Genomic DNA, 24,755 nt, shown 5'->3' on the forward strand with positions numbered 1-24,755 from the left:
ACAGTATTTGTTCTTTTGTGATTGTCTTATTTCTCTAGCATAATGCCCTTCAAATTCATCCACGTCGTGAGATGTTTTGCAGATTCATCATTGTTCTTCTTCATGTCGTTGTATTCCATTGTGTATATACCATAATTTGTTTATCCGTCCGTCTGCTGATGGACACCAAGGTTGTTTCTTTTTGGTATTGTGAATAACGCTGCAATGAACATGGGTATGTATATGTCTATTCATGTCATGGCTCTTATTTCTCTAGGATATATTTCTAGGAGTGGGATTGCTGGATCATATGGTATTTCTATTTCTAGCTTTTTAGGGAAGTGCCATATCATTTTCCAAAATGTTTGTACCATTTTGCATTTCCACCAGCAGTGCATAAAAGCTCCAATTTCACTGCAGACTCCCCAATGTTTGTCTTTTTTTTTTTTTTTTTTTTTTTTTTGATTCGTGCCAGTAACGTCAAGGTGAGATGGTAATTCGTTGTAGTTTTCATTTGCATTTCTCTAATGGCTAGTGATCGCAAGCACTTCCTCATGTACCTGTTAGCTGCCTGGATGTCTTCTTTGGTGAAGTATCTGTTCATATGCTTTGCCCATTTTTTAATTGGATTATTTGTCTTTTTGTTGTAGAGGTGTTAGATTTTCCTATAGATTTTAGAGATTAGACCTTTTTGAATATGTCATAGCCAATTTTTTTTTCCCAGTCTGTAGGTACTCTTTTTACTCTTTTGGTGAAGTCTTTTGATAAAAAAAAAAAAAAAAAATTTTTTTTTTTTTTTTGATAAGCATAAGTGTTCTAATTTTTAGAAGATCCTAGTTATCTAGCTTATCTTCTGGTGTTTGTGTATTGTTAGTTATGATTTGTATCCTATTTATGCCGTGTATTTTTTTTTTTATTAGGGCTCCTAGCATTGACCCTATTTTTCCTTCCATGATCTTTTTAGTTTTGGTTTTATATTTGGGTCTTTTATCCATTTTGAATTAGTTTTTGTATACGGTGTAAGGTATGGGTCCTGTTTCATTTTGTTGCAGATGGACATCCAGTTTTCCCAGCTCCGCTTGTTAAAAAGACTGTCTTTCCACATTTGATGGACTTTGGACCCTTGTCAAAGATCAGGTGACCCCAAGTTATCTCTGAAAACCCCTTTCTCTTGACTTAACAAGGAAATGTATATGTGAGAAAGAGAGAGAGCACTGATTGTATATAAACAGCCTTCCCCAAAATGTTCTTTTAAACTCCTAGTGCAAACCTGCATGTAAGTTAAAGGTTAAGAGTCCTATAACTGCTTAGAGGCTATATTTTTGTCAAGCCTGCTTCATGATCTCCTCATACTTCACAGTGTGTCATCTGTTGTCTGTGTACCTCAACCAAACCTTCCATGTTAATTTCCTGTTTCATATGAAATACTTATTTCCAATTAATAACCAGAAGATTATCTTGGAACCATCTAGCCTCTCCTGGAAAGAATGAGAGAAAACCATGTGTAAAGTCAAAAACAGGAATGTACGCTCCAAGTAGAGAGTGAGTTATCTTTAAAGCAAACAGTCATGAAACAAAAAATAAGAAAAGTACTTTATATTAAGATAAACTTGAAATCATTACTCCAACAATCAAGAATGTGAGGCGTTTGTAGCCAAGCTGTGGGCTGAGGACCGATGGGGCTGGAATGAATGCTGACAATGCTTCAAAGGCATGTACAAATATATTAAGGGATGCCAGTTCTTCGTAATCGGTAAACTCAAAATTAAAGGAATAAGACAGTAGCTTGAGTAGCTTGTTGTTGTTAGGTATGTCGAGTGGATTCTGACTCATAGGGACGCCATGTGACAGAGTAAAGCTGTCCCATAGGGTTTCCTAGGCTTTAATTTTTTACAGAAGCAGATAAACAGATTTTTCTCCCATGTAGCCGCTGGTGGGTTTGAACTGCCAACCTTTCGGTTAGCAGGTGAAGGCTTAACCATTAAAACACCAGGGCTCTTGAGCTTAGAGTCTGAAAACCCGGATCTGCTTCTTAGTAAAATATGTACAATTTTGGAGAAATCACACTGTTTCTGAGCCTTAATTTCCTCATCTGTAAAATTAAATAACCTCTAAGAGTTTCTCTAATTGTACACTGTGATTCAATATATGTGAGAGGAAGGTCACCCACATGGAGATATGAGGGCAGTGCTAAGAATCAATGTTTCTTGAGCCTCTACGAGGGGTCGAGCATGGTGCCCTAAACACTTTAAATGCATTATCGCATTTAAATCTCCCAACACCCTGCGTAGCTTGTATTTCTCCCCCCATTTGTAAGTGAAGAAACTGGGCCTTAAAGGAATATTGATCACCTGGCCACAATAGTTTTTGGCCACAGTAGTACAGTAAGTAGCAGATTAAGCAAATTTGAAACCTGTTTGTCTGACTCCAGCCCATTTTCTTTTGTTAAACTGGCTGTTTTCTTGATGTAGTTGTCTAGGGTATCTGTATTGACATTATAAAGAACTAGCGTCTAAGTGCCATGCCTCACTAACTAATAGTTGGAGCTTATTAAGACATTATGGGTTTGTATCTTTGAAATTGTTCTCATAAACTGCTGCTCCCTAAGGAAGCTACACACCGCTAAACTGTCAGCTCCCACCAGCACAATCTAGTAACAGAAGGAGGAATTCGCATGACCTATCATCACCACAGGCTATACAGGAGGGAAAATTAGGCAATCCTGGATCTGAATCCCAAGTGTGCCATGTAATAACTGTGAGGTCTCAGGCAACCTTTTGTAAGTCTCAATTTCCTCTTCTGGAAATGAATGCTGTAAGTAAAACATTTCTACTTATTCTGCATTTCATACAGATACGTGAGATAAAGAATGAGATAAAGAATGAGAAGTGCCTGGTAAATGTTCAGTGTGTACGAGTTGCTATCACAGAGTGCTGCAGAGGGTTCCTGGAAGTAATCTTACAAATGCAAATGCAGGGAGTCAGGGATGGCTACCCAATAAGCAAGGTATGCACGGGCTTACTTGTGCTTACTTATTAATCCGTAGTACACAATTTCACCTGTTTTTCACCACACCAAAGGCGTGAAGAAATCTATGGGAAATTGGGCACTACAGATTAGTAAGTAAGCACAGTTAAGCCCAAGCACAATTAAGCCTGTGCCACTAGTTTTTTTATACTTTGCTTACTGGTTAATCTGCCCCTGTGTGGAGTAATGGGGTTAGTTCACAGAAGGATAATTACCAAGAGTTTCTTCGTTTACAAACTAAATATTTTAGCAACATGTAAAAATGGCGTGGAGGTAGTATCAACCTCCTCTAACTTTACAAGGGGAGAGGAGAATCAAGACCTACAGCCCAAGATGATTCCTATGAGGCAGAGGTCAGATATGCCTCCTCTTTACCAACTCCCACCATCCTTACCAGCTCTGGCCCTGGCAGTCCCTCCCATGACACTCTCTACTTCTCTGCCAGGTTTGATAATTCATTGCAATGGCCACACAAAACTCACAGACAATACTCACGATTATTGGGTTTATCAGGGAAGTAACAGTTACAATTCAGACTCAGGAACACTCAGGGATATAGTTCTTCCACCAGGACAGCCTCGCTCCAGGTGTGCTTGCAGAGTCTCTGCTGCCAGTTTTCACCATCTTCAAGGTTGCAGCTAGCTCCCTCTGTCCAGGAGCTTCTCAGCGCAGGGATCCCAGGTCCAAAGGACGTGCTGGCTCCTGGCCATTCTTCCTTGGTGGTGGTTGTATCTTCTTCTCTCTCTGGCCTCTGGGGTGGCTCATTTCAAGCCCAGCAGGATGGCAAAACTGACCAATCCCTTTGGTGGGCCACAATTGCCCTATCACACGGTCCCACCCAATCACTTGGGTGGAAGTTATAAGACCATGGCTAGAAAGGACACACAAAAACAATCCATCATACCACACAACACTTCAAAGCTGTATTCATCTTTAATGTCTCAACATACACCAAATTCCTTGAAGCAACTAAACTCCAATATCTGTTTGCTTACATTCATCCGTGCTTACGTTTCTGGTATGTCTTTGACCCTGTCTACTCTGCCCACCTAGAGGGGACATCAGGAAATTTTCAGCATTGTGAAAGACCTTTTTAGCATGGAGCCATGTTTAGGTAGCGAAAGAATCAGGAACACTTCTCATATTTTGCATCTATTATTATGGATACTACTACTACCCATTACCTTTGAGTTGATTCCAACTCATAGCGATCCTACAGGACAGAGTAGAACTGCCCCATGGGGTTTCCAGGAAGAGCCTGGTGGATTCGAACTGCCAACCTTTTGATCAGCTGCCGTACCTCTTAACCACTACGCCACCAGGGTTTCCATTATTATTATGTGTAGATGAATCAAAAAGGAGATTAAGCAAAAGGCCAATCTGATTAGGATGAAGTAAGATAAAGAGAAGCTCAGGATTTGAGTTAAGGAATGTGGGAAATATAAGGGGAACAAAACATGGCAATTTCCAACTTTTCTTGATGAGGATCTCGTTAGATTTCTGTCTTAGTTGGGTTCTCTAGAACACAGAGCTTAAAGCAAAGTTTATGTGTTAATCCTTTATTGGAGCTACAATCCCAGGGAAGCAGGTGTGAAGGGAGGGGAAGTGGTGCAGGGAAGGTGGGAAAATAAATGCAATGCCATGTGTTACCAAGCTATCCACAGCTTCTTAAGAAAGCATAACTGGTATCTTAGTTATACGAGACACTGCCAGAGAAGCCATATAGAGCAACTGCATGGAACACTCCATCAGGGAAGAAAGGATGGGATTTTCCTGCCAATTCCTCCCCATCTCCTGCCTTTCATTGGTCAAAGTTTTATGGAGAGTAACTCTCCCACCCTCCTGGGTTATGTTATCCAGCCCCTTTGGGAAGCTGTATGACCTGCAGTGCACTACATCTGGGGCTGAAGTGGTGGAGGGAACAGAGCCTCCATGAGTTCAGCTGGGCTGGATGCGAGCATGAGAGCAACTGTAGTTTTACTACTGTGGGCATCATGGAGGCCATGTCAAAGTCTGGCCTTCACCCCCGCAGTACTGGTAGACCAGATGGTGGTGGCAGCTGGTGCTGTCCATTGGACAAATGCCCAAGCCCTGGGGAAAGAGGAGGAAGGGAACCAAGAGGAGAGAAAGAAAACCAAGCAAATCTGAGAAGCATTTAAACTGGGTCTCTTACAGTACCTAGCTATATGTTCTAGATCTTTCTTCCCCTTTTTTCATCTAAGATATTCCTTTCGAAGGGCCCGAACAAATTTTTCTACCATTCCAGCTAATAAGAGCCTCAGTTTCCCCTTTAAGGTATTTTCTCAAGAATCTCCAGTCTTCTTATATCCTGGCCACTTGACACTGTTTGCTAGTACTAAAACTTTGCCATCATCAACTCTAATTATGTGTTTTATTTATGAGTCGTATCATTAGAACCAGCTTTTGGGCCTGGCATGGAGCCATGAGACTGCAACCGTCTGGTCCAATCCCCTGTTTTTTGTTCTTTTGTATTTTTATTTTAAAATACATAATCGTGTTTTTATAGACAAGAAAATCAATGCCCAGAGAAGATAAATGATTTGCCAAAAGTTATTTCACAGTAACAGGGTCGTGACCAATACGTGACTGAAACCAAACTTTCTGACTTCCTAATCAAAGACCTCCCTCCTCCAGGCTCCCACACTGCTTGTTTCTGAAGACTAGTCAAAAGCTTAGAGCACTAGTTTTTTGTCACCCTCTATAGCTTTTTATAGCCAGTCCCGTAGATTACGTTCTTCATTTCTCTTCCATTCATCACCGCTTTTCTATTCCCACTTCTTCTATTCCAATTCAATCTTTCCTTACTTCTCTTTGGAAATTTAATTTTAGACTTCTCCCTGTGGCTCGCTTTCAAAGCTATCCCTGCTTCCAGTTAATTCTAATCACCACTGCCAGATTTGCTCTAAAACATAACCTCTGTCATGGAAGTCTCCAGCTCTGAAACTTTGAAGGGATCTTGGTTTATGGGCAAGCGCCTCCATAGTGTTCAACGCTGTTAGGTGAAAGTCCACTTGATCAGAATAGGTCTTTCTCTAATTGTACGTACACACATGGCTGCTGATTCTGGACTCATTCCCCAAATAACATCCTTTTGGTTACATTATTAGCAAATTGTTTATCAATTTGAATTAGCCCAATAAACACCAGAACATTTCTTAGGTAGCATTTGTAATTTCAGCAATCTAGATAAAAAGTTGAAATACTTTCCCAGGGTCATTCAATGTCATTTAGGCATTTCTGCAGATTTTTTTTCCCCCACAAGAATCTATTTACCTTGAAGGCAGTAACATATCTTGGTCACTGAATGATTCTCTGTTCAAAGGTTTGAACAATGTTTGTTCAGGAGTGAGACTTTTGATCTCAAGATAGAAGTGAGAGTCTATGGGCTCAAGAGGAATTTTGGAATGGGTGCATTCTGAGGGTCCCTTCTGTCTGTCTTTTTTCTCTTCACTTTCTGAATATCTGAGATGAGATTGTCTAGTAAAATAAGAAGACCAATCTTGCAAATTTTTTGATAACACATTGATTTACCTTGAATATCATGGTGAAAATTTATTATCAAGTAAGGCTTTTATTTTCCCTCACCAAAGTTTTCTCTCATTAAAAATGAATCAAGTTACCAGCCCTAGTTTTAAGGCTTGAAACTGACATTTGGTTGAAAAAACTTGCAAATGTCCAACTGGCCCGTGTGTCCAGCTGGCCAAGTAATGTGGGCAGACGTTTTTCCACACAATGATTATCTGAAAAACTGCTGATATAAACAGGGAAATTAAAAATAAACACTTCTTATTTTGCCAAGCAAGTCATATGTGTTGAGTTTGCCTGAGAAGGGTGGAGTTTTTAACCAATTAAAAACTCTTGAATGAAGAGTTATGTGTCATATGACTTGTTAAAACAAAAATCATATTAAGCCAGTAATAGAAACTGATTGAAGTTTATTTGATATATGATTTGCAAATCCGGGTAACATTTTGACTACTTGACCTTATAGGACAAAGTAGAACGGCCCTATAGGGTTTCCAAAGAGAGGCTGGTGGATTCGAACTGTCGACCTTTTGGTTGGCAGCTGAGCTCTTAAGCACTGCACTGTGCTACTAGGGAGTCAAAAATGTTCCAAACTGGAAAGAACTTCCAAACATTCTTAGACCCCATCTTATCAGCATTGCCATGGAAAAGGGCTGGAAGAGTGTTTATATAATAACAATTTACCCTAAAATACAGCTTCTAGTCTGAAGTGGGAGTTTCTGTTTCTCGAAACTGACTGCACAAAGATAATTTTTTCTGAACAGCCCAATGCCTAAGGCAAAACAGTCTTCATGATGCTATTACTAGGCTATTGTTTGACTTAAAAGTGACTTTAGGAAACCAGTTTTCTCAAGCTTCAAGGTTCAAAAGAAGATCTCAGGGTACTGACCTGGTGGGTCTCCCCAATTCCATGGACCCCAGAAATGTGGATTCCAGGAGAATTAAAACTGTTTCTCAGACTTTATCCTTCTCTAATTAACTGCCTTTAAGAGGCTCAGCTTAAAATATCAAGCCCTTTCTAGCTTCTCAAATGCTGGATTTCCCTGGAATGATTAAGGATAAGAGCAAAGTGCTCTTGATGCAACATCTCTGTCAGTATTTCTTGAACCCCAAAATGACAATGACTTTGGCTTACTGAGTGGCTGGACTCCGGAAGGCAGCGCCTTCTTTGACATGGTTGAATATGGGTACAGTAATTTGGTATTTAGTTTCTTCAGGAAAGAAGAGTCCTAATTTCTTCTAGGACTCAAACCAAGCAAGATCTCAAAAGACCTCTTGAATTTTCATTTTTGTTTTTGACTGTTTCATGTCTGGGTGGATGTTAAGAAATAAAAAGAGAAATCAGAGACCATTTTTAGAAAGATAAATCATAGAAGACCCTTCTTTTAGGCAAATACTTTGTGATTTACTTTTTCTTAACTGATTTTCTCTATTCAAATACATTTACATTTGCCTTATAATTGTTGTAAGTTAGTATTTGTTGAATGACCTCAACTGATAAGTAGGATGATATGACCTTCTTATTTTAGACTATTAGCGTTTCTAGGACGTACTTTAGAACTATTTAAATGGCTCTGCATGGCTTTTTCAATGACCTCAATAAAATCTTTCAGAACTTTGTTATAGAATTATGTAGACTTTATACCAACTTAACAACAAATAACGACACTTACATTTTTACAGGTAATAAAAGAGTGATTCTCAGCCTCTTTCATTACTTACCCGCAGTCTTCCTTGTTTTCCAATTTTATAACTGAAATAGAAATAATTCCAAATCACTTGAATCAGTCATGGCATATGAGCCAATTAAAGGTGTTTGTTAATCTAATAAGAGATACTTATCCTTTGAATCCTAGATTGTTTTGTGGACATTGTGGTGGGATTCGATATCTCAACTCAGCAGAAAGGGCAGAGTTTACTTGAAGATCAGTCTTGGATGGGAACCTACCTTCAAGACATCTTACATGCTGTCAGCTCCCTCAATGGGGTAAGCTGTGAGGTCGGGACAGAGACTCAGGTTAGTATAGCTTTTCAAGTGACAAATGCCATGAAAAAATACTCCCCCAAGTTTGAGATCTACAGTGAAAATATCCTGAACAGCTTGAAGGATGTAACAGTTAAAGAGCCGTCTCTTCTCAACGCAAACCTCTTGAGCTCACTATGGGATGCATTTCAGAATAAATCAGCTGCTCGAGGAAAGGTAACATGGTTTTATTTTATTTGTTGGTCAACGATTGCCATGACCTTCTTTTTACTCATCTCTCTCTCTCTCTTTTTTTTTTTTTTTTAACATTTTCCTAGGTGGTTCTTTTATTTTCAGATGGATTGGATGATGATGTTGAAAAACTTGAACAAAAATCTGATGAACTTAGAAAACAAGGTACTAAGTATGGGGGAGGTATGGGAAAGGAGTGTTTATTAACTTTATTATCTTAGCACTCAACCCTGGCTCTTAAGTTTCCAGGCACTCAAATATCCCTAAATTTTCCAAACTCTCCACTCTGTATGCGCTTGGCAGAGCAAATGGGCCCTCAGGACGTTCTGGCATCTTTTTTTTCCTCATGTTATGCAGTACGCATATGAAGAATGCTAAATACAAATCCTATCCTTTGTCTTGTATTACTGTATTTCTTCTTAAGTTTTCGTGAGAGTGTTCCTGTCTCCCTTGTCCCACATTATCTAACATTGTTACTTCTTTAGTATCCGTAAAAGTGGACAGTACATTTCTCCTGCACCAAGAAAGAAGGTATTAGATTATTTTCCTCTAACACTCTTAAAGTTTCCAGAGTTGCAAGCATTGTTGGACAAGTTTATTCATGTTTGGGTTTTTTTTTTAATCTGTTCCTTCCTTCATACCAAAGGCCCTGGCGGTGCAGTGGTTAAGTGTTTGGCTGCTGACCAAAAGGTCCACGGTTTGAAGCCACTGGCTGCTCTTCTGGTGAAAAGACCTGACGATCTGCTCCCGTGAAGATTACACCCTAGGAAACCCCTATGAGGCAGTTCTACTCTGTCCTATAGGGTCTCTGTGAGAGAATTGACTCGACAGCAGTGGATCTGGTTTTGGTTTCCTTCATACCACAGCTGGAACAACTACGGTGTTTATGACTTTTTAAAGCTCTTGCACCGGGCTTTGGCTTTAGAAGCCAATGGCAGTTGGCCTCAGTGTCAGTTCTTACTAAATATGAGTCAGAAGAAGAAAAATGCATCCATGTGTGCTGGTTTGATTAAGGATAGAAATACTCTTCTGTAAGTGGAGGCTACTGGTGCCCTACCGGTATCCCCCTTTTAGGCAAGTTCACCCACCCCACGGTCCCCTCGGCACACCCACAGATGCTGTGAGTACTGGCTACAAACAATGCACAGCTTCTTCCTTCTCTGGAGAATAGCCTTTGGCCAATGTGAATTGCCTTACCTGGAAGGTAGCACCCCATGCTACTTGTGGGAATTGGGTTGGATCCAAGCCTCAAAGTGCTGTGGTGCATTTTATGCTCCAGGGCTCGCCATGGGGACAGGCTGAAGCTAGACTAGAGCTAACACACCTTGTTCAGCTCCTTCCCCTGCCTTATCCTGCTTCCCTCCCTCCCTTTCTTTTGAGAGCACTTTTTCAATAAATTAGGTGCGCCCCAAACCCTGGCTCAGGCTCTGCTTCTAGGGAACCTGACATAAGACATCTACCTCCCAGATTAGTTAGTAGATGCTGGCTGGATTTTGTCATTTCTGTTTGGTTCTCTCTCCTCAATCTTAAACAAATTACAAAGTTCTCTGAATTTACAGCTAGCGAGTAATGATTTTAATTTTACCCTTTATTTACTAAAACCGCCTTCTCTTTAATCTGCCAAGTCTTGATCTTTTTTTTTATAACTGTAGTGGCTATTTTAATTAAGATTGAGAACAAGCTGGTTTTTAATTTTTTTTTTTATTTCACTTTTCTTTTGTGGGGGAAAAAGATAGAGTGCTTGCACACAACATCAGAGCTTTCTTCAGGAAGTTTCTAAGATCAAGTCTCATTTTCTTTCTTCCAACCACCAAAGAAATCTAATAAAGGAGTTTCCATTTCAGAAGCTGATTTTTAATCATATCCCCAGAAATTAAGAATATTCAAAAGGGAGAAATAAAAGGATGATGATTATAGTGTTCTTTGAAAAGTGTCAAATGGCTCTCAGGGATGCTGACAATATGAACCAAGAGTACCTCTAGCACTGACTTCCCATATTTACACACAGGGTTTGAGTAGGTGCTGCGCCCTATGACTTGTATGTCTAGGAGATCCTTCCTAATATGAGGCCAGGTGAACTGTGCAATTACCAAGGACTAAGAAGGAGACAAGGAGGAAAGTGTCCCGGATGATGGACGTGCCTTTAGAACTTATCTATGTAAACTGAGGCTTGACTTAGTTTGCTAATTTTTAGAATTTAAAACCCTAGAATCTATTCAGTGATTCTTTATTCTCCCACTTTTTAAAAAATCTTGTCTACTCTAATTTTTAGGAAATTTTAGATATTGTATTTAAGATCATGTGGCTCATTTATTGGAGTCCCCTGCTCCTGAGAGGAGCAAGATTGATATCCATTCATTCTTACCAGAAATAATTATATGCATATTTCCTGCAAGTCAATATTCCCATTGTTCTTATAACTCATAAATTTTTACATTTCTTGGAACTAACAAAACAAATCAAATGTGGGAATATTTTCCCTTATAAATACATGGTTGTTGTTAGATGCTGCCAAATTGATTTTAGACTCATAGTGACCCCATATGACACAGTAGAACTGCCTCATATGGTTTTCTAGGCTGCAATCTTTATAGGAGTAGATCACCAGGTCTCCCCGTCATCACCAGTAGAGTTGTTGGATGGGTTTGAACTGCCAACCTTTTGATTAACAGCCAAGCACTTAACCACTGTGCCGAGGGCTCCTTCCTTATAAATGCACGTGGTTTAAATGTATGCAGGTATGTTAGCGTGCCCTCTCTTGATGATTAAGCTTCAAATGATCTACACGGCATTCTTCACTACCTACCTCAGCTAACAGATATCCACCACGTCTTTACTCCCTGTCCCCATTCTCATTCTTGAAAGGGTGACCACCAACTGTCTTGGTTTCCCTGGGACTGTGAGGTTTCCTGGAATCCAGGACTTTCGGCACTGAAATCAGAAAGTCCCAGGCAAAAAAGGACGAGTTGGTCACCTTATTCCTTGGTGTTTCTCTCCTTGACTCCTCCTCTTCAGCCAACCACTCTGTTTGCCTCTTGAAGAACTTGAGCCTCCTCAATATGCCCCTGAAACTTTATTCCCTTCATTCTTCTCACATCAACCCCTTGCTTCATTCTAAACTCAGGTCATATAAGCATAAATAAGAAGGTGTTCCTGACTCTCAGCCAACTGCTTGAACGGTTCTTTATCTACTCCAGTGAATTGGTTCCCAAATCCCACCCAGAAAATTCTTTACTCATGTGTAATAAAATGAGGCAAATGATGCCAGTAGAGTCTGGTTTTCTTTAAGCTAAATTTATTCAATCTTTAGCCCTGGTCTTTATTCTGTGATTATGTCCGTATTACATTTATGTTATTAAAATGCCTGGTCTAAGAAATGCCAAGGTCTGTGAACCACAGCCCCGGGCAATTCCAAACCCAAACCAAACCCATTGCTGTTGAGTCAATTCCTACTCGTAGTGACCGTAAAAGACAGAGTAGAACTGCCCATAGGGTTTCCAAGGCTGTAAATCTCTACAGAATCAGACTGCCCCATCTTTCTCCCTTGGAGTGGCTGGCGGGTTCAAACTGGCAACCTTTCAGTTAGCAGCTGAGTGCTTACCCACTGCACCACTAGGGCTCCTTTTCAGGCAGTCACCAAAACCAAACCGAACCTGTTGCCACCGAGTTGATTCTGACTCAATCTGGGCAGTTAGAAATAAATGGTGTCATTTATTTCTAATTACCTAAAAAAAAAAAAAATTTTTTTTTTTTTTTTTTTAACAATAGGTCTGTTGCTGTCTTTTATTACTTATAGTTCCAACTTGATTTTGGATTCCTTATGACGTCATTTAGAGCTGTGCTTCTCAAATTTAGCATGCATACAAATCACCTGGGGGTGTGTTAAAATACAAATTCTGATTCAGTACATCCGGGATGAGGCCTGAGAGTCTGCATTTCTGATGAACTCCCACGTGATGCCGAGGATCCCATCCTTCTTTGAGTGGCAAAAATTTAGATCACCTGTTCTCTACATTTGTGAATTTCTCTGTACTTTAGGATGTCCTGGTGGCGCAGTGTCTAAGAGCTTGGCTCCGAACTAAAAGGTTGGCAGTTCGAATCTGCAGCCCCTCCTTGAAAACCCTATGGGGCTATTCTACTCTATCATACAGGGTTGCTATGAATCGGAATCAACTCAACGGCAGTGAATTTGTTCTGGTTTTTTTTTGGGGGGGGCGGTGTTTAGGATGCCCAATGAACTCATTCTTTCAATTCAAATCATCTGGGAACTGCAGGCTCTGTTACAATTTTCCTTGGCTCTAGTCTATTTAGTTTAATCCCATTTCTTTTGTGCTGTTACTGTAGTCTCATCACTGGTTAATTTTACATCAAGTGGTTGGGTGAAGTGGACAATAAAATGACTTCTTTTCCTGCAAGTAGAATACAATTCCTAGAAAAACAATTTAAATACATGTGCAAAAAGATGATGGTAACCAAAGCCATCTGTTTTGGGGAATTGTCAACTGTTGCCTGTTGTCAGCTACTGTTAAGTGTAACTGACAACTGTTTAACTGCATTGAATAGGCCTGAATGCACTCATAACTGTTGCCCTGGACGGAGCTGCTCATTCAAGTGACCTGGACAATCTTCTCTCCATTGAGTTTGGGAAAGGATTTGAGTACAGAACACAGCTGATTATTGGAATGAGAGATCTCAGGAGCCGACTGTCAAAGCAGCTGGTAAGTTATTCCGAAAAGGCGGGTGAATTTAAACTTTCTATTCATTTTGAATGTAGATTTAATATTTATGCTTATGAGTTTGGACTCATTCTGTTCGTTTTGGAGCAAAGAAAGATTTTTCTAAATTAAAAAAAAAGAACAACGTAAACAGGAGGGAGTTTTGAAAGAAATGTAAGATGAAGGAGATGTGACAAGGCATGTTTAATTTATATGCCTGGCAAAAAGAAGAATAAAAAGAAATAAGAAAAAATTACTTAAATAGCAGCACCTGTAGTCCTGCCCAAATTCCAGTCAACAAGCGAAAGTGCCAGAGAACCCGAGATGCAAAGCTGGAACCAGCTGTTCCCTCAGGCAGCCAGTTGTCACATTCCTCGAAGAGCCTGGGCATCCATCACATCTCACCACAGAGTCTGGTTATAGTGTTTGAGATGTATGTTTTCCCTACAATGTAACCCATAAACAAGAGCCAGTCACATTTAGAGCGCAACTAGGGAAAGAACAATCTGCTCCTGGAGTAGTGACGGTGGATGTCATACACTGTACTTGATGTGAGAGTGAAGGATTTTTAAGGCTTGTCCTGACGTTGAGATTTTTATGTTATGATCTATTTTTAGAACCCACTGAAAGGCAACAAACAGCAATAACCAAACCCAGTGCCGTCGAGTCAATTCCGACTCATAGCAGCCCTATAGGACAGAGTAGAACTGTCCCCATAGAGTTTCCAAGGAGCGCCTGGTGGATTTGAACTGCCGACCCTTTGGTTAGTAGCTGCAGCATTTAACCACTACACCACCAGGGTTTCCACAACACTAACAGCAATGCCTAAATAAGACGCATCTCAATCATATTTCTTTCAAAAAGGTACAAGAATTTTAACTAGGATGGTGAAGTGTTACCAAGTTATGTGGCACGGCTTTTACGTTAATAATTTTAAAAATGGCTAATAATGTGCCATTTGTTAATAACTTGTAAAGTCTGTAATCAGGATATCGGGACACTTTCAAATGAAGTGCTAGCTGCTGCTATTTGCCACCAATAGAATTAGTATATAAATATATATTTAAACATAGTTTGTTCAGTATAATAATATATACATGTAATATCCAAACCCACTGCCGTCGAGTCGATTCCTACTCATAGTGACCCTATAGGACAGAGTAGAACTGCCCGATAGAGTTTCCAAGGAGTGCCTGGTGGATTCGAACTGCCGACCTCTTGGTTAGCAGCCGTAGCACTTAACCACTATGCCACCACTATATATAATATCCCAGTGCCGTGGAGTCAATTATAAAATATAAAAACGATTACTTAAAGAATATGGAAGTTTTGCTGGAGTCCCTTTCCTACGTGGGGAAGGCAAAGAATCTATTTTACAAAAATGTATTTTTTTCTGTCTCCTCCATTTGGAAATCTGTATTGGTGATTCATAGAGAGAGGAAGTTATTCTTTGAAACATGTCTGTTAGTTTTTAGATATCACATAAATGAAACACTGTATATGAAAAACAATAATCAATTTCTGTAATGGCCATAGATCAATTTTAATGATAATAGTAATAGTAATAGATTTTGGTGCTGCCAGGTTTTGGTGAGCCAAAGAAAGCTGACATTAAGCCAAGCAGTATGAAATTGCAGAGTCCATTTGTTTTCATTTAGCTTCACGCATTTCAGGTTTTATTGGTTTCTCTGAAAATTTCTGGAAAACAGAGTATTTTATAATGCCATAAAAAGAATATTTATGTAATAGGAAACAATTAGAGGCGGGAAATTACTAAATGGTTATCACAAGCGATTTCCATTTTTCTCATCACACTAGAATTTAGATGGGAAACTTCTCAACACAAAGATTGATTCTTCCCCACTAAAGTGAAGCATAGAATTTACTTCAAACAGAACTTTCTTTCCTAAAAATAAATTCGGTGGGTTCATTGTAAAAATACAGTGGAATATGCCAGCTATTTTTTGGCACAGTACTGTTTGTTCATATGTGTGACTAAATAGTTTCAGGATAAAATTATAAATATACAGTTTTTTGGCCAAAGTACGAAGAGAAATATTCTCCCCATGCCCCTACTCTCTATAGCAAATACTTCCAAAATGTTGGACATGTAATTGGTATTTCTGAAATCGTATCACAAACAAGCTGTTCTGAAGGGTTCACCATTGAACTTAGTTCCTGCAATATTACAGGCACTCTTTAAATGCACTAGCATCTAAATTTCACCAAAACGGCCTCTACCAGACTGAGCCCAGAACAACTAGATGGTGCCCAGTTACCACCACCAACTGCTCTATCAGGGATCACAATAGAGGGCCTCGGACAGAGCGGGAGAAAAATGTAGAACAAAAGTCAAATTCACACATACACACACACAAAAAAAACAAGCTTCCTGGTCCGACAGAGAGTGGTGAAACCCCGAGAGTATGGCCCTTGGACATCCTTTTAACTCAGTACTGAAGTCACTCCTGAGGTTCACCCTTCAGCCAAAGATTAGGCAGTTCTATAGGGCCAACAATAACACATGTGAGGAACAGGCTTCATAGTTTAATTCATGCATAGGAGACTAATGGGCACACCAGCCCAAAAGCAAAGAATAGAAGGCAGGAAAGGACAAGAAAACTTGACAAATCGAAATAGGGAACCCAGGGTGGAGAAGAGGAGAGTGTTGACATGTTGCACCAGTGTCATAAAACAATTTGTGTATTAACCATTTAATGAAAAACTAATTTGCTATATAAACTTTCACCTAAAGCACAATAAAAAATAAAATAAATAAATTTCATGAAATGGGGAAAACATCATGCAGGCATTTTAGTCCACAAAGTCTTTGGAGGCAAAATTATTTAGGGTAATCGATAACACCATGGTCAATGCTGGGGTAGGGTGGAGACAGGGAATCATGGTAATAAATTAGTATGGAATGAGCTGGGCTAAACTGATACCATTTTGGGGAACCCAAAAACATCTTTTGTCAATTCAGAATTCCTCAAAGGGTGTAGAATGCAGATCACAGGAGGAAAGATAGTACCAGAGGAACGTCTCATGCATTCTCTCTCACTCTAGAACATGGTCTCTTTAATGGTGAACAGGTTTCTGAAACTCCAGTAGAAGTCTCATTTGCATGATGAGCTTGTGTGCATGATTTGGGAAGCAATGATACCAAATGTTATGTATTCCCCATCCCCCCTCAACTCAAGGTCAATGTTGCTGAAAGAACGTGCTGCTGTTTGTTCTGCAAGTGCTCTGGGGGAGATGGCACAATAGGAGTTCCTGGACCATCAGGAAAAAAGGTGATTTTAGTTCAGATTCCTGTTTCACTTTATTTGAATGTAGTATGTCCTTCAGAAATGCGGTTAGGTAGATTAAGGGGTGACTTTAACCCCAAGGTAGAACCTCTGAGGTAAATCTCTATTTCACTCCTCATTTTATATATCAAATTAGATAGTCATGAATTTTCCTTGACATTCTAAATAAGAACCTTTTTCAAAAGTTTTTATAGACATCTCAGGAGAAACAACTGCCAGGATCCTTGATTATCCACTGTTCTAGAAGTGATGACAGTGATACAAAAACTCAACTGTGATTCCTCATGTTGAATAATGAAAGCCTCCTCAACACCGATAACTCATTTTAATTTCCATTTTTAAGTATATAGCTGTGGAGTCACGGCTATATATTTACAAAATCAAGTAGAGAATAACCCCAGTGCCGTCGAGTCGATTCCGACTCATAGCGACCCTATAGGTCAGAGTAGAACTGCCCCATAGAGTTTCCAAGGAGCGCCTGGTGGATTCAAACTGCTGACCTTTTGGTTAGCAGCCGTAGTACTTAACCACTAAGCCACCGGGGTTTCCTAAAGTAGAGAATATTGTACCTATTTTGCTGAAAATCAAGCTGAAGAAGCTTACTCTGTCAGAGCAAAAGGTGCTAAGATATTTTACTCAGCTTTACCAGGCCAAAATATTGCCACAGATTTACAAACAAAAACAGGCCAATGATAAAAAAAAAAAAAGTAACCAGAATTCATTCACATATTTCCTAACCCCTCCCCCCAAAAAAGTTTGTTTACCCTTATGTAAAAATACTATTTTGGACTTTAGGAAATGTTGAAATATGTGTAAACATACAACAACAACAACAACAAAAACATACAACAGAGGTGTTTAATAATGATTTCAATCCTGTTTGTTTACATGTGTGTTTAATTTTGGGGATAATTTATAGACACCACTGTAACTTCCAAATCACCATGGCTGTGTCTCTGAAAGTTTTGCTGCAATTGTTTCCTGAATGCTTCAACTTGATGTAAAAAGGTTGTTATATTAAAAAAAATAAAAACAGGCCTCAGAGAGAATGGGAGGAAAACGCATGTGGTCTGTTATTCTGTGTGTAGCATAAATCCTAAAAAAGATTTTTTTAATTAAAGACAATAGTTTTAATCTATTTGCTGAGGGCAAATATAGCTCTGTTCATTTGATGATGAGTCTGAACAGAAACTGTTGCTGGTGCCTTTATGCCTTTAATTATATAAGGTTCTTGCCTCTCACTGGTCAAGAATGAACAGGTAAGGCACAGAGAAATTTCCACATGAGCAAAGCTTTATTAAAAGAGGCTTTCAAGTGGCAACAAGGAGGGCCCAGGTAACGCTTACCCACATCTCCCAGAACAAAGGATTTGCATGGATTTTTAAAGGTTTTTGGGTGGGACAAGATTTATGTTTATTCATAGGTATAGGTGGGGTTTTCCAGGAGGTGGCTCATCTGGGCGGAGGTATGTTAGCTGCGGTGTGCGCGCAGCAGCTTTCTAAGATGGCTTTAAGATGGCTCCTGTCCCGGAGGCTTCTGCAATTCGTAGCAAGACTTATGAAGGGATGTCACACCTGCGCAGTCTCTCACACCCAGAGTTCGATTCCCCAGCTACAGCTGCAGCCCCTCGCTGCCCCTGGTGGAAGGTCACACAGTGGTCACAGGTAGATGTCCTGTGCATGCCCCTGGGGCTGGTTTCATCCGGCTGCTTCTGAAAGATAACTTTAAGGAAGTTTCTGGACTGTTTTCTGATACCCTGCCCCATTGTTCTGGGGAATGGCTTTGTTTCTGTGCCCTGGCCCATTTCCTGTGACCTTTTTACTTTAATTTGTTTATGTGAGTTGCAGATTTGGGGGCCCATCTGTTCCCTGTCTTAAAACTAGAGGCCTGTGAATAACCCCTGAGAGAGTAGTAGACAATATCTTGATTCTCACACACACACACATTCATGATATCTTGAGTTACCTGGCTACTTGTCTCCATAGCCCATTTCTTTATATATGTATAAATGCTGCCTTGATTTGGGAGTGGGAGAGTAGTTTTTCAAACCCTTATTATTCCACATGAGATAAAACTGTAGAGTTGAAGAATTTTTCTTGATTACTTCTGTTTAGGGTCTATGGAATGCTAATATTTTCTCCTTTCTCTTATTTCCAGGGACTTCCAGGCTTTAAAGGCAGTGAAGGCTACCTAGGAGATGAGGGTATTACTGTAAGTCAAGTTGTTTTTCAGATTCATCTACTCCCAGAAATATATTTACAATATGGTATCACTTGCATCAATTCAGAGAGAAGCAATAAAGGTCAGAGTCTAAGGATTTATGTGCAAAAACTCAGGGCTTTCCTGATCCTAGTCATGGATAGGATCTTGCTTCTGATAGTTGTTAGTGGTTTATTAACCTCTTTGACCATCCACCAACATTGTACAATGGACTCAATGCAAAAGTTATCCTTTTCATCAGGAGAGTCAAACTACCACCATTTTCCCATTTCTGGCCCATTTTGCACAGATAAACCCACTCCACACCTTGTTTATAAAGGAGCTTACTCTTTCTTGCATCCATCCATCCATCCATCCATCCATCCATCCATCCATCCATCCATCCATCCATCCCTCCCTCCCTCCTTCCATCCTTCCCTCCTTCCATCCACCCATTCATCCATTTAACAATTATATATTAAACATCTTACCACTCACTACATTATTTATCAAAGACCTAACTCATTAAAGCATTTGTTGATTCATTTAAAAAATATATATTAAGCATCTTGCCGGGCACAATGCTAGGCCCGAGAAATAAGAAAAGTAAAAAAAAGAAAAAATATTGTCCCTATCTCAAGTAACTTCCAGGCTAGTGAAAAGGCAAGTGTGAAAACAGTGGCTACAGTTATTATACACAGGGCTATAATAAAGGTATATAAAGAGGTGCAAGGAAGTGTGGCAGAATAAGACCTAACAGCCTCAAGTAATAGCCTTGGTTGAGAGTCAGAACATAAGAGAGAAAGGCTGCAGACAAGGGGTAATACTTAGGCAGACGTCTGAACAAAGAATAAGAATCTCTCCAAGCAAAGTGGGTGGAGAAGAACATTCTACTACAGAAGGAACAATGTGTTCAAGGGCACGTAACTGAGTCAGAGAATGGTATGTTTTCAGTGGGGCTTCAAACCAGTGCTTGCCAGTTCAGTCGTGGCTGAGGAAGCGAAACTGGAACAGACCTGAATTTTTAGAATTTGGGCTAACTGGAATGGGAAAAATTATGAGTCAAAGCTCTGCTGGAAACTTAATCTCCCTCTTAGGAAACAAGGGCTGCATATGCATTGCATAGCAACCAAATCTTTTACCTGTCAGATTTTGAGCAGAGTTAAATACAGCAGTGCCCCATGCAAAGATGGCGGCTGACCACACTGCTTTGAATGTATGTTACTCTCCACAGTTGTGCAAGTAATCCAGTTTCACACATCAAGCTCCTGAAAGGACTCACTGTGTATCTTCTGAGCCTCCCATTCCAGGGCTTCCTCCCTAATTTTTCCCATTCTGGTTATCTCTCAGATCACTCAAATTTTAAACATCTGAGTCTCTTCCGGTTTTGCTTTGTTGGCCATGATTGAACCGGTTCTAACTGGCTCAAAGCCCTGGATTTCAGAGTAGCATGTGGGTCCACATGGCTGGAATACAGAGCACGGCAGAGGGAGGTTACATGGTGGACAGGACCCAGGCAGCAGTCTTGAATATGCTGCAGAAGAGTTGGTATTGTGTCTTCTAGTTGATTGGCAGTCATTGAATAGTTCTAAGCACAGGAGTGATGATGGGGGTGTGGGTTTAGAAAGCTTGCTCAGGCAACATTATAGATAATGCTAAGGCATGGGTAGCAGGTAGAAGCCTCACAGTAGGCCAGGTGCAAGACAGAGAGATCTGTCCTAATCTTGGCTTGGGACAGGATGAATAGGTATGTTAAGGAGATTAAATAGACCTAACTTGTGACCACTTGGGAAGAGAAAAGCCGAGGATACATCTTTGTTTCCAGCTAATAAGATTACACAGATTGTGGTGGAGCTCAGCAATACAAGAACTGCTGAAGAGGTATATGATTTGAGAAAGATGAATTTTAATCTAGAAATCATGCCTCTTGTCTAGATCATGTCTGGATCATCCTTCTCTGATGTCTCATCAATTCTTCAATACCTATTCCCAGAATACCTCCTGAAACCTTGAGAATAGACTTTAGTTGCTGGTTGTTTGTTTGCATGTCATATTTAGATAGAACTCCACTCAGGGCAGTGTGAGATGGGACCAAAAACAAAGTGCCGTCATCAGAGTTCCTCCGATTTGCTTCCATTCTTAAGTTTTTATAAACATGAATTATGGATTGTAAACAATGAGCAGTCACACATTTTTTTCCCAACAAATAATTTTTCAAGTTTTCAAGACAAATCCAAGACTACAATAGAAAAAGCTTATCTAGACATGTGCTCTTTCTCAGGGAGAAAGAGGAGTCCCTGGACCAGTGGGAGAGCAAGGTATTAAAGGATGCGATGGTACCAAAGGTCCTAAGGTAAGAGTCACATAAAACATTGCAAAGCCTTTTCAATATTAATTTCATTTTCCTACACTAACCACTATTGTCTTTCTATTTTCAGGGAGCCAGGGGCTTCACTGGACAGGAGGTATGCCACCAGGCACATCCGTTGATCTGCCTTCTGTTATCCAGAATATTTTTATTTCCTGATATTATTGGCCAGTAGGTTGCACAACTGAAGTTTCTTTCGTAAACTTCATGGTTTTTGACCTTCATTTTTTTATTGCCAGCCATTTTCTTTTTTCCCTGCATTCCTGTCTTTGATTGCAGGTGATGTGTCTTGTTTGTTGACAGTTTCTATTGCTGAGTAATACTTGATGTTACCCAGGGCCAGCCTAACAATGAGATTGTATGTAGAACACAAAACTAGGCTGTTTTTGTTTGGTGTCTGACTTCTTTTCACATCGATGGGATGTGCTCTATTCTGATCTCATCTGTCTTTTCAGGGAGAAGCTGGGGAAAGTGGAATTGATGGATTAAATGGAGAACAGGTAAAGCCTTCTCCTTGTACACAGGAATCCTTCTGAGTGATTCTGTTACAAAAATGGAAATTTGAGTTTTTTCTCTTTTAGGGTGACAATGGTCTTCCTGGAAGAAAAGGAGAAAAGGGTGATGAAGGATCCCAGGTAAGGAATGAAAAAAAGGGGCAGCACTGGGAAATAGAGATGTGATTAATGGACTAGAATAGCTACCCTGGCTACATGAGTAAGCTGTTGCCCCAAATTGCTGTATAACAAAGAACTGCAAAGCCTCAGTTGCATACAGAAATAAACATGTAGTTCTTAGGTAGTCTGAGGGGTTCAGTTAATCTAGACTGACTTTGATTCATGTGTCTGTTCATTGGCTGGGGGCTTTGTTCCAGATGTCTCTTATCTTCTTCCTGGTACTGCAGAACTAGTCCGGCCATGTAGGCCATGTCCTTTCCAAGGATATGGCAGAAACACAACAGAATAAGAAGAAACACTCAGCGATCTCTCGAAGCCTGACCTTGGAACTCTTACACTGACACTTTTGTTTCTTTCTCTGGCTAAATCAAGTCACAAGGCCAAACTCAGTGGTGGAGAATTTTGCCCAGACACAGTAGTTGTTGTTGTTGTTAGCTGCCAACAAATCTGTTCCAATTCATAGCAACCGCAGGCCTGCAGAGTAGAACTGTGTTCCAAAGAGTTTTCAAGTCTGTGACCTTTAGGAAGCAGATCACCAGGCCTGTCTTCCGAAGACCTCTAGATGGGCTCAAACTGCCAACCTTTAGGTTAGTAGTCGAGCACTTGGCCATTTGTGCCACCCAGGGACTCCTTGCCACAGCGGGAAGGCACTAAAACCTGAAGAATTGGAGCCATTAATGAAAAGCAGCGACTACACCAAGGGCAGCAGTTAGAGGTATAGACGGGTCGGAGGTGCAGGGTGGCACAATGACACGTGCACACCACACATTCATCTTGAACAAATGGCAGCTGCGGCCATACTTCCGTCATCAAGTTTATCTATTTATAGAGTGTGAACGGTTGAATTGAAAGCCCTTTCCAGTTGACACAACCACCTTGGGCAAATTGGCTATCTTTCTGACTTGCAACTGCCTCGTTAAAAGAATCAGCCATACATGATTCACAAAGCAGTGGCAAGAATTAAACAAGGTGACAGGTGTGTCTGTACCACAGATTTTACTACCGTGGCAGATAATTGAGGTCACTCTTAAATTATCCATATGATGCCTGAAACTAATTTTGGTTGTTCTTCTTTCCAGTTTAAAAATAATTAATCTCAGTAGGAAAAATATTTAGTTCTTCAAAGCAGGAAAAAGATTATAAGCTCTTTGTCTGTTTGTTTGTATTAACTTTGGTAAAAATCCTAGTCCTAGTCCTGTTCTCCTTCTCATTTGTATTAACTTTAGGGCAACCCAGGGAAGAGAGGGATTTCTGGTGACCATGGACCAAAGGGCCTGCGAGGGGATCCTGTAAGTACCTGGGCTGCATGGCCTATAAATTAGTTTGGGTTTGGTTACCATCAGCACTTCTGATACGGAGAAGAGAGCAACAAACCCGTTGCCATCAAGTCAGTTCTGACTCATGATCCCCCATGTTACAGAGTAGAACTGTTCCATAGTGTTTTCTTGGCTGTAATCTTAATGGAGGCAGATCACCAGACTTTTCTTTCACGGAGCCGCCGGGTGGGTTTGAACCTCCAACCTTTCTGTTAGCAGCCCATCACAAACCGCTTACGCCACCCAGAGAGCCATCCCCATTTAAAGGTATTACAATAGCCATCCTGAATGTAAACCATCACAGGCACAACTGTTGTAGGATTTTAAAAGCAAACACCTAACACTAGACCCCCTTCATGTATCAGAGGAGTATGGACAAGGAGAAGCCCTTGCACATCACTTGCACGCGTATTTCTCAAGAATATCTGTTCAGAATTGTCCTTGGGCCTCAGAGCCATGAAAGAATTCCAGTCCACTCCATTGTTTTCCTTCTGAGTACCTCAAAATGTGGAATGAATGGAAGGAAACAAAAGTCGCCACTTTTTTTTTCTATTCTCCAAGAGTCTTTCTCAGTTGAGACTTTTAGCCTCATTTCCCTGAATCCAAAACTTGAATGAATTAGGACTTGTTTGTTGTTTTTTATTTTAAAATTAATTTTATTTCGGTGAAATATATAAAGCAAAAAATCTTTAACTAGTTTCAAGTGTACGATTCCGTGACACTAATTACATTCACCATACACTTAGGTTTGTTTTTAAACTTTTATTGAACTGTAACACACAGCAGAAAAGTGCACAAATGTCAAGTGCACAGCTTGAAGAATGTAAGTACACCTGTATGGCTGCCATTCAGATCAAGAAATAGAACATTACCAGCATCCCAGAAGCCCCCACGCCTTCTCCAGTCACTGCCTTCCTATCCCGAGATAATTGCTATCCTAACACCACAGATTAGTTTTATCTGTTGTTGACCTTTTATATAAATTTAAAAATATAAATATAAAAATATATTTAAAATATATATATATATAATATATATAAATGGGATCTCATAATATATACTCTTCTGTTTCTGGCTCCTTTTGCTCCACTTTATGCTTGTGAAATTTGTTCATAACAATAATTCATTCTATCTTGTTGCTATAGAGTAGTCCATTGTGTGAATGTACCACTATTTATTTACTCATTATAGCCTTGATAGACATTTGGGTAGTTCCCAGTTTTTGCTGTCATGATTAGTATCACTATGGACATTCTTGTACCTGACTTTTGGTACACGTGTGTACACATTTCTCTTGGGTATATAAAGGAGTAGAACTTCTGGATCGTGTTGTTTATGCGTATATTCAGCTTAACTATTTACAACCAAACAGCTTTTCAAAAAATTTGTTTTAATTTATACTCCCACC

The 24,755-nt window shown here is 40.0% G+C and overlaps 1 protein-coding gene across 1 annotated transcript in view; it reads left to right on the forward strand.

The window, feature by feature from the left end:
• COL6A6 (collagen type VI alpha 6 chain) overlaps positions 1–24,755 on the forward strand; it is a 104,522-nt gene that overhangs the window by 17,452 nt on the left and 62,315 nt on the right. Inside the window, exons 8-17 of the mRNA XM_023540035.2 lie at positions 8,409–8,752; positions 8,854–8,932; positions 13,331–13,485; positions 16,683–16,775; positions 18,948–19,001; positions 21,271–21,342; positions 21,428–21,454; positions 21,813–21,857; positions 21,939–21,992; positions 23,258–23,320. Of these exons, the coding sequence (XP_023395803.2) occupies positions 8,409–8,752; positions 8,854–8,932; positions 13,331–13,485; positions 16,683–16,775; positions 18,948–19,001; positions 21,271–21,342; positions 21,428–21,454; positions 21,813–21,857; positions 21,939–21,992; positions 23,258–23,320 (986 nt within the window). The remainder of the gene's footprint in view (positions 1–8,408; positions 8,753–8,853; positions 8,933–13,330; positions 13,486–16,682; positions 16,776–18,947; positions 19,002–21,270; positions 21,343–21,427; positions 21,455–21,812; positions 21,858–21,938; positions 21,993–23,257; positions 23,321–24,755) is intronic.

Source organism: Loxodonta africana, chromosome 27, assembly GCF_030014295.1.
Source record: "Loxodonta africana isolate mLoxAfr1 chromosome 27, mLoxAfr1.hap2, whole genome shotgun sequence".
Lineage (NCBI taxonomy): Eukaryota > Metazoa > Chordata > Mammalia > Proboscidea > Elephantidae > Loxodonta > Loxodonta africana.